General features: G+C 49.7%; 1 protein-coding gene across 1 annotated transcript; it reads right to left on the reverse strand.

The window, feature by feature from the left end:
• Positions 1–640: 640 nt before the first annotated feature.
• Positions 641–9,270, reverse strand: FKBP4 (FKBP prolyl isomerase 4). The gene is made up of 10 exons (XM_077759198.1): positions 8,976–9,270; positions 7,228–7,372; positions 6,582–6,724; positions 5,625–5,745; positions 4,978–5,134; positions 4,225–4,315; positions 4,046–4,129; positions 3,596–3,781; positions 2,776–3,015; positions 641–1,459 (listed from the first exon to the last, which is right to left on the reverse strand). Exons 1-10 carry the CDS (start codon positions 9,078–9,080, stop codon positions 1,352–1,354), a joined length of 1,380 nt encoding a protein of 459 aa, XP_077615324.1. The 5' UTR covers positions 9,081–9,270; the 3' UTR covers positions 641–1,351.
• Between the last annotated feature and the right edge of the window lie 3,998 nt (positions 9,271–13,268).

The following is a 13,268-nucleotide window of genomic DNA, read 5'->3' on the forward strand; positions in this document are numbered from 1 at the left end:
GCCAGCACACACTGGAGAGAAGACACACAGAGGTTCTAGTCTACAGACCAGAGCATCTGGAGAAGACAGGATTTCTGTCCCCTCTGGCTTCTCCCAGGGCCCCATAATGCCATAGGAGCCAAAGGTCAACCCATAGTTAGAAAAACGCAGAAGCCTTTTCCTATTAAGGTCAAGAAGGAAGCTGGACAGCAGGCCTGAGAGTCAGTGTTCCCTGGCTTGGCTGTTCTTTCCCACCTTAATTGTTGACTGGAGGAGTTGGTAACAGGAATTTTACCTTGATGAGAAACCAAGAAATCTTGTGCTTTCTGCTAGATCACTTGTCTCTATTGGATCACTTTGGCATAAGCAGACAAATCTAACCAAAACACACACGAGTGGTCCCAGTATTTTGCATGTTTAGATTTTCCTCTTCCTAAGTGTTAAAGAACAAAAAGCAGAGCTATGAAAACCCACAAGGCTGTGCGTGTGTGTGGGGGGGGTGGCGGGGAGTGGGGGGGGGATGGCGGTGGTCTGGGCAGCACCCAGGAGACCCTATATGCCAGCACCACTCCATGCTCAAAGAACGCTTCTTCACTGCTGCTGCACTTGCACAGCCACCATGCCCACCCTCTGAGGCCAAACAGAAAAGGTTGCCTGACACTTGGGTTTCATTTCCACTTTATTGCTCAAGCACAGAACTTGAGGCAAGCCTGGACCTTCAGCAACGTGCAGAGAAGAGGCTGAGGGGGTTGGGGACATGACCTGGCTGAGAAAGGAAACAGATCTGAAGAAAAGTATGGGCGGGGGTGGTAGGGAGGGGGCACGATGTGGTCATCGGGACACCAGAAGACATCTCAGCCATACCATCTGGCGCGAGGACGGGAACAAAGCGCAGTTAACGGGCACAGCAGTGGTTTTCCCCATGCCCCTAGCACTCACATGGAGGCCACATGTTTGGGAACAGACCGGGAGGAGGGAAGGACAAGGGAAATGGCTGCCCAGGAGTCTCCCTCTCCACCCTGGTTTCACATCAGACCCCGCAGTATCCCTACCACTCACTCCCTTCTACCATTTGAAAAATGGACATAGCAAACAGAAGCAGCAAAATAAATTAACATTCTGATGAGTGTGCGTGTGGATGGACATTCGTTCACATGTAATGGGGGAAGGGGGAAGGGAAGAGGGGGTGACATCACCTAAAACAATCCCCCAGCCTACTCCTTTCCCCCTTCCCCCAAAGCCATCATCTAACCAGATAGAAAAATAAAGGTCTAATTCACTCAAAATTCTTCAGTTTTTACAAAACTAACAGGGTGGAGGAGGGGAGGGGGCAGGGGAGGCAGGCAGCCGCAGGAGTAGGGCCGGGCAGAGGCTACGCTTCCGTCTCCACCTGAGGCTGGCTCCCTGCCACATCGTTCTTCTGCTCATCCTTCATCTCCGTGTCAGCATGATGGTTTCCCGCAGCCACTGCGGCCTTGGCCTGTGAGCAAGGAGGACAGGAACGGATGAATTCCAGTGCTCATTGGGTCCAATCCCTCCGATGAGAAAGGGGACTTGGGACTCCACGTCCCCACCCCCACTTGCTTGCACTGAATTCATCTGGGGACACAGCTATATTCGCCTACCACCACGCTGACACCGTGTCGGGTCTTACCACAAACACTCATCCTGGGGTGGGGGGGAGCCCCAAATAAACGCAATTTAAAAAATTTACACGTTTCAGTATTTTTTCTGTTCACTTTTTTAAGCCACCAGAAAACTTAAAATCGCTCTGCAGTCTGTGTGACTTCTATCGGACAGAGCTGGTTTAGAACACCAGAAGACTAACAGAGGACCGGGTAAGAGAATAGGCCATAGGTGTCCAATGCAACTCCGTGTAGTGCAGCAAAGAATGGGAAAGCTATTTTTTTGTGTTGCTACAGAACAATCTTCTACATACATCTGAAGACAGCATCGTGTAGAAAATCGGCAGAATGTGCTGCCTTCTTTAGGGAAAAAAGAGGAAACGGTCTACTGGTACATGTGTACAATTTAGTGGAATGATCTAAGCACTGGTAAGATTTTTTTAATATACATTCTTTTGTGTTTAAACTTGTTTTCTTGTTGTTTTTTAAGTTTACTTGAGGTGGGGGAGGGAGGGAGGGAATGAATTCCAAGCAGGCTCCACAATGTCAGTGCAGGGCCCAAAACAGGGCTCAATCCCATGGCCATGAAATCATGACCTGAGCTGAAATCAAGAATCAGATGCTTAACCAGCCACCCAGGTGCCTCTGTTTAAATAAAACGTGTAACTTTACTACCTATTTAAACATAGGGCTTTTAAAACCAAGGTTCAGGGGGTGCCTGGGTGGCTCAGTTGGTTGAGTGTCCTATTCTTGATTTTGGCTCAGGTCTTGATCCCAGGGTCATGCACTGAGTATGGAGCCTGCTTAAGATTCTCTCTCCCTCTGCTCCCCGCCCCCTCACTTGGGCGCTCTCTCTCTCAGACAGACAGACAGACAGATGAAACCTAGGCTTTCCAAATGTACAGAGAACACAGGTTGGGAAGCACACACAGAGCAACTAACTGCCCACCTCTGGGGCTCATGAGTGGGCTTTCAGCCCTGATCACAGAGGAAGTGTGGCGCCCACAACGGGGGTTTGTGCTGAAGGAACACATGTGTCCTTGCTCCAGGGACAAGGGTAGCTTCTGGTCTCCAGGAGGGGCATATACACCCAGGGGCGAACAGCCACAGCAGCGGGATAGGCGCAGCCTCCTCTCATCTTACCCCAACTGACCCCCATCCCAGTCCTCACCTTGCTCTCCTCCTCAGCTAGCCTCTCAAACATGTTGGCATAGAGCTTCTTCTCCCGAGCAAGCTGCTTGCGGATCCGCTGCTGGCAGATGGCCAGCTGGGCTTTGGCGGCTTTGTTGCTGGGGTAGAGCTGCAAGACCTTCTGGAAGTCAGCCCGTGCCAAGTCAAAGTCATTTACCGCCAGGTGGGCCTCTCCCCGGCGGAAAAGGCCCTTCTCATTGTTGCTGTCCAGTTCCAGGGCCTAAGGACGCATGGAGGAAGCAACAGCAAGACGTCAGTCCCTGCAGCCTAGGTGGCCAAGGCTGAGTTCCAAAGGTAGTCCTCACTCAGCAGGAGGCGGCGGGACAGAAATGGCTGGCTCCTCCCCAGAAAGAACGAGCCTTGGGATGCTCACCTTGGGACGCTAACCGAAAAAAACCAAGGTCTAGGAAGGAGCCCCAGGGAGTCCAGGCAGCAGAGGGAAAACAGAGCTTTAGGTGAAAGAGAAAGACCCCTGACACCATTTTCATTTTCTCAAAACTAAAGCAGGTATGTTAAGAGGGACAGACTAGGGACCAGGGCAGAGAAAAAATGCCACAGCGGTTCTTCTCATCCAGTGCTGCCTTCTACCTGTGTCAGCCGCCTCCTACCACGAAAGCCAAGGTGCTAGCTTCTCGAAAGCCCTTGTCTCTGGGCCCGGGCCCTTCCTCTCCGAGCTCCCACTAGCTCACAGACTATACTATCCCTGTCCTAGTGGCTGAGGCCAAGTTTCAGACCTGCTGGCAGCGCACCCAGCCAAGCCCGTGAACACTGGTCCCGTGCCCTCTCTACATGGGCCTCACCTTGTTGCAGCTTTCGATGGCCGCCGAGAAGGCCTGTAGTTTCAGATGACACATGGCCAGGTTGAGGTGGGAGGCCAGGCGAAGGGCCTGTGCCTTCTGTGCGTCCTCATTCGAGAAACTTGACTCGTATTCCAGCCAGGATACAATCTTCTTGTACTGCAGTAAAGCTTGCTTGTACTTGCCTTCCTAGAGAGGAAGGGAGGCTTAGGCGACAGACACACGTTCAGGGGCACCGGGCTGTCAGACTCTGTAGACCTTAGTGATGCACGGGCACGAGGGAGTCCTGTCTCCCCCACCTCCTCCAGCAAGAGCAGCTAGCTTAGATCTACTAGGTGAAGAATACAGGTGTTCCCCCTGCCGCCAATCTCTCCTTGGTAAAAATGACTTCAGGCATCAAGGGGAAGGATGGGCCCAGAGGAGTCTTCCCCGGGGCCCCAGATCCTGGCTCACCTTGAAGTACACAGTGCCCCGCTCTTTCACTATGCTGCTCTGTTCCAGCTTCTCCTCGGAGTTCATCTCCCAAGACTCCTTGGCCTGCCGCACCCCAAGAGAGAAACAAAGTTGTGAGCTACCCCAGGGCCACCTACCTGACCGGACTCCAGGACAGAGAAGACCTCGAGCCAACTCACCTTCTCGAAACTCTTGAGGTGTACTTCATATTTCAGCTCAGCATTTGGTGGGATTTGGAACTTCTCCTTCCCAATGCTGCCGAAAGCATAGCTGGGGGGGTGGAGTGGTAAAAACTTCTAGGTCACTTGCTGCCATGCTTCACCTTAACCCGCTCCATACTGAAAAGGTTTCCTGTCTGTTTCCTGCAAAGTACCTCCCCATCCCTTGAGACTTGGTTCAAATGTTTCCTGTTTGGCAAAATCTTCCCTGACCTCTTCACACAATTAGCTGGTCTCTTAGCATCTTCCACATCCTCCTGATGCACACTACACACTGGGATGACTACTCAATTACTAATTGCTAAAGTTCACTGAACAACGAGTCACTAGAAGGCAGGAAGAAGGTCTTTGAATACCTGTGAATTTTCACTATTCTACGGGGCACATAACAGGTGTGTTTTAATAAACATAACAATGATGGAGCACATCAATGGAAAATAAAAATTCTGCCATTGGTAAAGGAGGGAATCTAGAGCAGCCTCGACTGAAAAGGTTAGGCTTTGATTCGAACTGTGGACAGTTGTTGACTGTGCTCCTAAATACGAAGAGATCACATTTGCCGTGCACAGAGTCACAGGGACCTCTACTGAAGCTGTGGGGGTAGTGGACACACACAGGAGAAGAGATACAAGCGTCCAGTTACACAACTCACTATGGGCATGTGGATCTTAGACCTTCGATCACCCACCTGTGCTACAAGTGCTCACCCCTCACCTGGGCTTGAGGTACACAATGGAATGTTCTCCTTTTTCCATGCGCTGAATGGCTTTCTCCAGCCCACAAGGCAGGTCCAGGCTCTCCCCCTCGCCAACCTCAAAGCGGAGCTCCCGCCGGTCAAATATCTGGTCCTCATAGTACCCTTCCAGTGCAACTGGCGTGGAAAGGAAGCAGTATGCCAGAGATGTGAGCAGGCAGGAGACTGAGGACGGATGCCACCAGCCTCCCTCTATCACCTCATCACTCCCTGCCCCCAAGATGCCCTTGTAGTGTTCTCAGAGCTGGAGGAATGTTCAGAGGATATGGTCCAATCCCTCGTTATTCAGACAAGAATTTAGGATCAGAAGTGACACGGGGCGCTTGGGTGGCTCAGTTGGTTGAGCATCTGACTTTGGCTCAGGTTATGATCTCACAGCTTGTGAGTTCGAGCCCCACTGTGCTGACAGCTCAGAGCCTGGAGCCTGTTCCGGATTTGGTGTCCCTGTCTTTTATCCTTTCTCTGTCCCTCCCCTGCTCCCGATCTTCTGTCTCTCCCTCAAAAATAAATCAACGTTGAAAAAAAGAAAAAGGAAGTGGCTCGCCCAGAGCCACCCACGGCCTAAGTACCAGCATTGGAACTGAAATCCCAGACTATACTGTCTCACCCTCCACGATAGCGCCGTCATTGGGCCTGGCATAGCCTTCACCCCGAATCCGTATTCTCCGGATGATTCCGCCATCTTCTTCTTCTGTCAGGTCCTCCCCCCTGAACTCAAAGAGCTCCACCTGTGGGACAAGACACGGCAACACGACTCTTTTTGGCACTAACTCCGTCAACAGTGAGATACAACTTCTCCCTCACCCAGAAGAATCCTTAGTCACTGCCAGACTGGGAGTGGACAAAGTGGCACTTAGCAAAAGTGCTAAGTCCTAGGAGCTCTGGTCTCAAGTCTGGTAGGGGTGGGCAGGTCCCACGGGCTTTTATTGACCTCAGGAGAGCCATCCATTTAACTACCTGGCTGCACACAGGAAGGACACGTTCCAGCCTACCCTAATCCGGCTACTTGAGATGGCCTATCTAGTAGGCATCGGAAACAACCCAATGTCTTTCAGTAATCTTCTGAATGTGCTCCAAGCATCCACTAAAAAGGGCCGAGCCATCCTCAGCTGAATGGTATCAAATCCGCCTCTCAGTGAAGGCTTTCCTCATCCCCTTGACCCACGGGTACATCTCGTCCCTCCTTTGATCCTAAAGCACTGGTATTCCATACTGTCATTGAGAACGTATAGACCTCCTGACCCCTTCTAGTCAAAATTATAACCAATCTCTGGGCACTGTTCCTGAGAGAAAACAGGCCCCAACCCTTACCCTGCTTCAAGTCCTAAGAGGGGTTTGTGGCCACCTCTTTCCACCCGAGACTTCATCAGTCACCGTTTTCTGGAAGCGGCATGCTATGTGTGTAGCAGAGCCAGCTGCCCTCTCCTGGTCTCTTCCTCCTCTAAGGCCAAGTCCTTAGCCTTGGCTACATTGTCTCCAAGCGGCAGGAAGGGCTGGAGGGCAGCCAGGCCCTGGGCGAGATAAGGCTGGCTCTTTGCCTCGCTCTCTGTGCCTGGACACTCACCTCAAACACAAGTGTGGCATTGGGGGGAATTTTTGGAGGGCTGCCTGCCGAACCGTAGGCATATTCGGGCTTGCACGTGATGTGGCACACTTCTCCCACCTTCATGGTTGCTACAGCAATGTCCCAAGCCTTAATGACCTCCCCTGCAGGTACAGAAAGCAAACAGGTCCTCTTTGGCAGGGATCTGACTCTAGGCTCAAAGAGTGGCCCCAGAGACTTTTTTTAAACCACACCCAAGGGGAAGCTAGACACTCTTTAGAAAGGAGACCAGCAAGGTAGAAAGCCTGGTTGCAGTAAGTGCTGTTAGGTCTCAGACCTCTTAAAAAGAGAAAAGAAAAGGAAAGGGGGAAACAAACAAACAAACACGCCCCCCCCCCCAACTCTGGAACAAAAGGAGTTCAAGGAACAAGGCAGTCCATCCCTGAACAGGAACTGAGGTGTTCAGAGATGATCAGGGAAGGCAAGATAGAGAGAAATCGATGGATGGTTACAGAGGAGTGTAAGAAAAAAAAGAGTCACCAAAGAAAAATTAACAGAGTGTAACTAACCATTCTTCTTTAAGCTTCTGAGAACGCAGCTTCTGTTTGTGACAGCTTATATACCCTCTCCTCAGAGCCTATGCTACCAACCCACTAACCATGCCTACCTTTGCCCAGGTCAAAGGAGAATTTGTCCTTGTGGTCCAGACTGGAGTCAAACTTAGTGCCATCTAACAGCCAGCCAGTGTAGTGGACAAACACTCGGTCCCCAATCATGGGCAACTCGGTGCCCAGGCCCTCTCGCTTGATGACCTGGGAGGAAGGAGGAGAAGGTGAGTACCCAGGCATGGGGGCAGAAAGAAGCACCTACACTACCTGCATACTTCTGATGGAAACGCAGAAGGAATTGACGGCTTCCTCCTAAGCAAAGGAACTAAGCCTCAAACGATTCTGATGCAGTCTGGCTAGAAGCCAAGTGGCGCCCCAGTCCCCATCTTACTTAAGGTGGAACATAATAGGACTTGCTTTGAAACTAGAGCCAAAAGACCTGAGGTTCAAGTTTTTGCTGTGTGATCCTGTACAAGTCCAACTCTCTAGATCTTATTTGTAAACTAGTGATAATAATCTCTATCAGAGTTGGAAAATTACATTGGTAAAATCAGCAGCAGCAAAGAAATGCTAGTGGTCATCAGATCGCGGTCTGGTTTACAGATAAGAGAAGGATGAGAATACGAGTAACGACAGAATAGCAGCAGTCCAACAGAGGTAAAAGAAAATACCAGGTCACTGATAAGCACAGGGGCTCTCACTTGGGACACCAGCATTCCTGACGGGTAGGCTAGTGAAGTCTTTTATTTCTGGGCTAAGAGCATTTCTCAGGAACTTAAGTTTGGCTTCTCATAACACTTAAAAGACGTGACAAGGAGACTCCATGGGTCACCTGGTAGGTATACTTTCTAAGGAAAAGGACAAAGGACTTGAGGCATAGGAAGGCAAAGGGGAAGGACTGGAGGGTAAAAAGGGAAATGACCCTTCTGGGATTAATAACCTTGTGGAAATCACCAGAATGCTGAAGAGAAGGGGAAGCCACATGTCCACTGGGAGAAGAGCTTAAGATTCTAAGATCTTGGATAAAACCAGGAGCATTTCTGGACCAAATACGGCCTCGCCGGGATCCCTAGCTTTGCTCAGGTCTGTCTGTCTGTCTCTCTCACACACACACACGTGCGGAACTGAGCCGTGGGAGGCCAGGACGAAAAGAAACACTGGTTGAGGAGGCGATAAGAAATCCAGGCTGATTTCGCCATCCTGTACTCTGCAGAACCTGCTCTGAAGCACGAGTCGTTCAGACCCAGGTCAAGATGCCCTGCCCCGAAAGCCAGACCCCTCCCCTTTGCCCCTCCGAGGTTCCCTGCAAAGCACCTCTTCCCGGCCCCACACCCAAGCCCCAAATGAAGAAGGGGAGGGCGACGAGGGCGACGCGGGAGAACTACAGGTCCCGGCATGCACCGCGCCCTGGTTTTCCCGGCGCCGGGGGGGGGGGCAGCATGGCTGTGCGGGTGACCTAGCTGAGTCCCAAGCTTTAGGAAGGGGGTAACCAAGGGGACGGAGGGCGCCAGAGCCTCTCTCGCGGCGAGGCCCCTAACGCCAAGTCGTACAAAGGCCTCTGGACCAGGAAATAACTGGTGCCCCACTTCAGGTCCTAGCTAATGTTTAACTGCCCGGGGGTAGCCGAGCTCTCGCAGCGCCGCCGGCGAAGACGCCCAGGGACTCCCCGCTGCGGCTGGCGGGGTGGGGGTGGGGGGCCCGCAGGGTCGCGGAGAGCTGAGGTGAGGGAGCGGAGNGCGGCCCGAGGCTCTCAGGCTCGACGGAAAGGGCGGACGCGATGAGCGCCTGCCGCGCCCCCCGCCCTTACCTTCAGGACGCCTTCGTCTTGCTTGGGGCTAATGTCCACTCCCTCGAGGGGCAGCGGCGCCGACTGCGCCCCGCTCTCGGCCGCCTTCATCTCCTCGGCGGTCATCGCCGCTCGGTGCGCCGTTTACTCCGGGAGCCGGGCACTGGGCGCGAGGCAAGCCCTCTCGTCCGGGCCTGTCTGCACGGGTGTGCGGGCGGAGGGCGCTAGCGCGACGGCTGCCCAGCTGCGAACCGGTCGAAGGCTCGAGCACCTCTGGCTCCCGGCGCGCTCGCAGCCCGCGGCGGATCAGGCGCGGGAGCGGGAGTAGGTGGGTAATGAGCGGCCGCGGGGAGCGATTGGTCCCACCCCGCCGTGGAGGGAGGAGCTGGGAGGAGCTGGGGCGGGAGCGACGGACGGAGAGGGAGGGGGTGGAGAACTTTCTAGAGACGGCGGCGTCTAAACCCGTTCGGGCTCTAGTGTCAAGGGTGCTTATATTTAAAAAAAAAAAAAATGGGGGTGGGTCATTCCTCCTCCTAGGTGCTTGGCTCTCCCTTGCCCCCACTCCTGGGACTCTCGGACTCTGGGGGTTTACCCCGCTCACTACTCCCGCCCCCCTCCGGCCTAGAGCCCTTCCCGGGCCCTCCCCCGTCCGTTTCCCGGTCTAACCGGATTCTTCCAGATCCTTCTCCATCCCCCTGCATCACTCCAATACCAAGCCTCAGATCCGCCCTATACATTGCATATTGCAGCGTGGTTTGCTTAGAGCCTGTAGCCGGATGTGAGTGGCAGCGCGTCCGTCTCCCCGGGACCCGAGACGCGCATTTTTATAAAAGCCGGTCGTAAGCGCAGGAGGCATGACGTCTCCATCTTTACTCGGTGTATATGCTTAACGAATTGGGAAGAAAGTGAGTGAAAAGCTGTAACCCCAGTGCACAGAATTGGGGAAAGCACCCTTGATTGCCCCAGAGCCAGGAACACGTGCCGCCTTCAGCTCTTTAAAATGCTACCAGCAGCCGATTTGCAAGAAATGACTCACTGAGCGAAGGGCTCTTTAAATGGGGGTACATATTAAAGGGACCTTCCCCGGCAATAATAAAACGACCGTTTAGGTTAATGTTTAAAAATAAGAATGGTTTCAAGTCACGAAAAAAGGCATTCCGTTTTACCAAAGGCCCATTGGAAGGAATCTTTTCTTAATACTTGGTTCCCAAGTGTTTAGCGACTGCCTGTGGAGTACCGAGCATTTGTGCGGCAAGTCAGACCTAAACAAAACAGCCTTTGACAAAGAATAATTCTGGGGAGAGTCGATTTTGCTCAGCGCACAACCTGTTTAACATAGTGCCTGGTGAGCAGTTATTGGCTGCATAAATTTGTATTCCAATAATAATATTTATTTATCTATTTATTTATTGGAGTCCTCGCTATGTTCCTGGTCCTGTGTAAACTGTCCCATTTAGGTACGCAATTTAATTTGCCCTATAATAGATGAAATGTCAATACCATAACATAATTTGGTAATTCATGGTAGTCTTTTATGATGGAACTTGAGGGGAAGGGGATACAGAAGAAATAAAACAAATGCCTTTAATGTTCATTTATTTTTGAGAGGGGGAGGGGCACAGAGAGAGGGAGACCTAGAATCTGAAGCAGGCTCCAGGCTCTGAGCTGTTAGCACAGAGTCAGACATGGGGCTCAATCCTGCAATGGTGAGATCATGATCTGAGCTGAAGTCCAGCGTTTAACCAACTGAGCCACCCAAGCTCCCCTATAGCAAATGACTTTAGCCAGAACTAAGACATTTCTCATTAGTTGACTGGGGGTACCCTCAAAGGGAGGGTATGGGGGGTTAAATCTATTTCTTTTTTCTATGCATCTCTCAATACTGGAGAAAGTAACAGTGTGGAGGTTCTCCAAAACTCCAGGAGACCGAGGTGGTGGGAAGGTGCTGGCTTGCTGGGTTGTTGCTGCTGGTTTATGCAGTGGGCTGTCGCATCTCGTGCTGGTTTCTTTTGATGCTAGGTTCATTGGGTATTATCTGGAAGAACCAGTTGCGATGGAAAAGAAAAGTTCACCTTTAGAGGACTGCTTTTTGCATCTGTTTCTTTATTGGAAGCAAACAGCGTAAGTCTACATCTTTTAGATCTTTAGTATGTATTGAGTGCTTAAGATGCACCTGCCATTGCCTGAACACATAATAACAGAAAGAGCATGCGCTTCGGAGTAAGCAGAGAGTTGGGTCACTGGCGTACTATCTGATGTGGGGCAGGGTATGGGGATAGTAACATTGGTCAGTGGGAGTAGTTGTGATGGTTAGGAACGAGAGAACACATGGCAGGTGTCTAGCACAGTGCCTGCCTTCAAGTGGGCGGTTACCAAACAATGGTCATTATTCTAATTTGATAAGTGTAATGGTGGAGATGGGGCTGAGTACTAACAATACAGAGGTCTGTTAGAGAGAACAATGGGGTGGCAGGGAAAGGGGAGGGAAAGGTTTCTAGTGAGAAAGTTCTGACCCCTTGGAGTCCACTGGGAGATGGGAGATGGGAGATGGAAGGGAGGGGGCAATTGGCATTGGATTCTTGAATTCCCAGATCAGAACCTCATTGCTTCTAGATTTTTCCCCAGCCCCTTACATTATATTCTTCTGATTGTAAAACTTACACATACTTAATGTACAAAGTGTGCACACGTTATGTTCTTTCCCTCCCCTGACTTACCCCTTTCCCAGCCCATTTAAACTAGTACTTCTGTTAAAGATGTTTAGCAATGTAATTACTTTCACTAGTATTATTCACTCGTTCAAAACCCTTCCAAAATTTTCCCCTTTTGCTGAAGAAGAGAACATCCCCCCCCCTTTTTTTAAATCATCCACCTTACAGTGTACATGACTCATGCTGTGGTCAGAAGCTGTGTTATTACCAAAATCAGCCTTCCTGAGTTCATCTGGTTCATCTTTGTAATGCTAGGCCCATCCTTCAGACATAAAGACCCACTTGTTTAAAAAAATTTTTTAAAGGTTTATTCATTTTTCAGAGACAGAGACAATGTGAGTGGGGAGAAGGGCAGAGAGAGAGGAAGACACAGAATCTTTAAAAAAAAAATTTTTTTTTAACATTTATTTATTTTTGAGAGACATAGACAGAGCATGAGCCGGGGAGGGGCAGAGAGAGATGAAGACACAGAATCTGAAGCAGGCCCCATGCTCTGAGCTGTGAGCACAGAGCCCGACATGGGGCTCAGACTCACGGACCGTGAGATCGTGACCTGAGCTGAAGTAAGATGCTCAACCAACTGAGCCACCCAGGTGCCCCAAGACCCCTTGTTTTTTAAAGTTGCTATTTTGGCCTTAGACTGAAAATGCTCTTAAATGTTTTATATATATATATATATTTCATATAAATACATATGAATATATGTTTTATATATATGAATATATACGAACCACTCAAAATTATGTGAGATGAGTATGTGTGTGTTTGTACATGCATACATACACACTTGATGTAACATACCAACATAATGAACCTTAGGAGTATACCACCTAGCCAAAAAATTAGAACATTACCAATATGATTTGTGCCAAAAATAGAATAGCAAACACTACTGGGTATTTACCCAAAGAATACAAAAACACTAATTCAAAGGGATATTTGCACCCCTTTGTTTATTGCAACATTATTTTCAATTGCCAAATTATGAAAGCAACCCTAGTGTCCATTGATAGATGAGTGGGTAAAGATGTAGTATATTCATACAATGGAATATTACTCAGCCATAAAAAATGAAATCTTGCCATTTTCAACAACATGGATGGATCTAGAGAGCATAATGCTAAGTGAAATAAGTCAGAGAAAGACAAATGCCATATGATTTCACTCATGTGGGATTTCAGAAAAAAACAAAGAAGAGACTCTTACCTATCATGAACCTATCTTACCAGAGGGGAGGTGGGTTGGGGGATGGGTAAAATAGGTGAAGGAGATTACGAGTACACTTATCATGAGGAGTACTGAGTAATGTATAGAGTTGTTGAATCATTAAAAAATGATATCATTATATGTACACCTGAAACTAATATAACCCTGTATGTTAACTATATTGGAATTTTTAAAAAATGTAATGCCAAAAGTGTTAAGGACTTACATCATTCCTTGCTACTTTTGGTGTCTTTTGACTGAGAAAATACAAACTATACTACAAACCAAAACAGCGACTCCATAGTTCATGAAACAGAGATTTATTTACTTGCTTATTTTAGTGATTACCGGTCTATTTTCATACACTTGAAAAATAGTACATGTCTGTGTGAGGTTT

The sequence above is a fragment of the Crocuta crocuta genome, unplaced genomic scaffold (genome assembly GCF_008692635.1).
Source record: "Crocuta crocuta isolate KB4526 unplaced genomic scaffold, BGI_CrCroc_1.0 scaffold72, whole genome shotgun sequence".
Classification (NCBI taxonomy): Eukaryota; Metazoa; Chordata; class Mammalia; order Carnivora; family Hyaenidae; genus Crocuta; species Crocuta crocuta.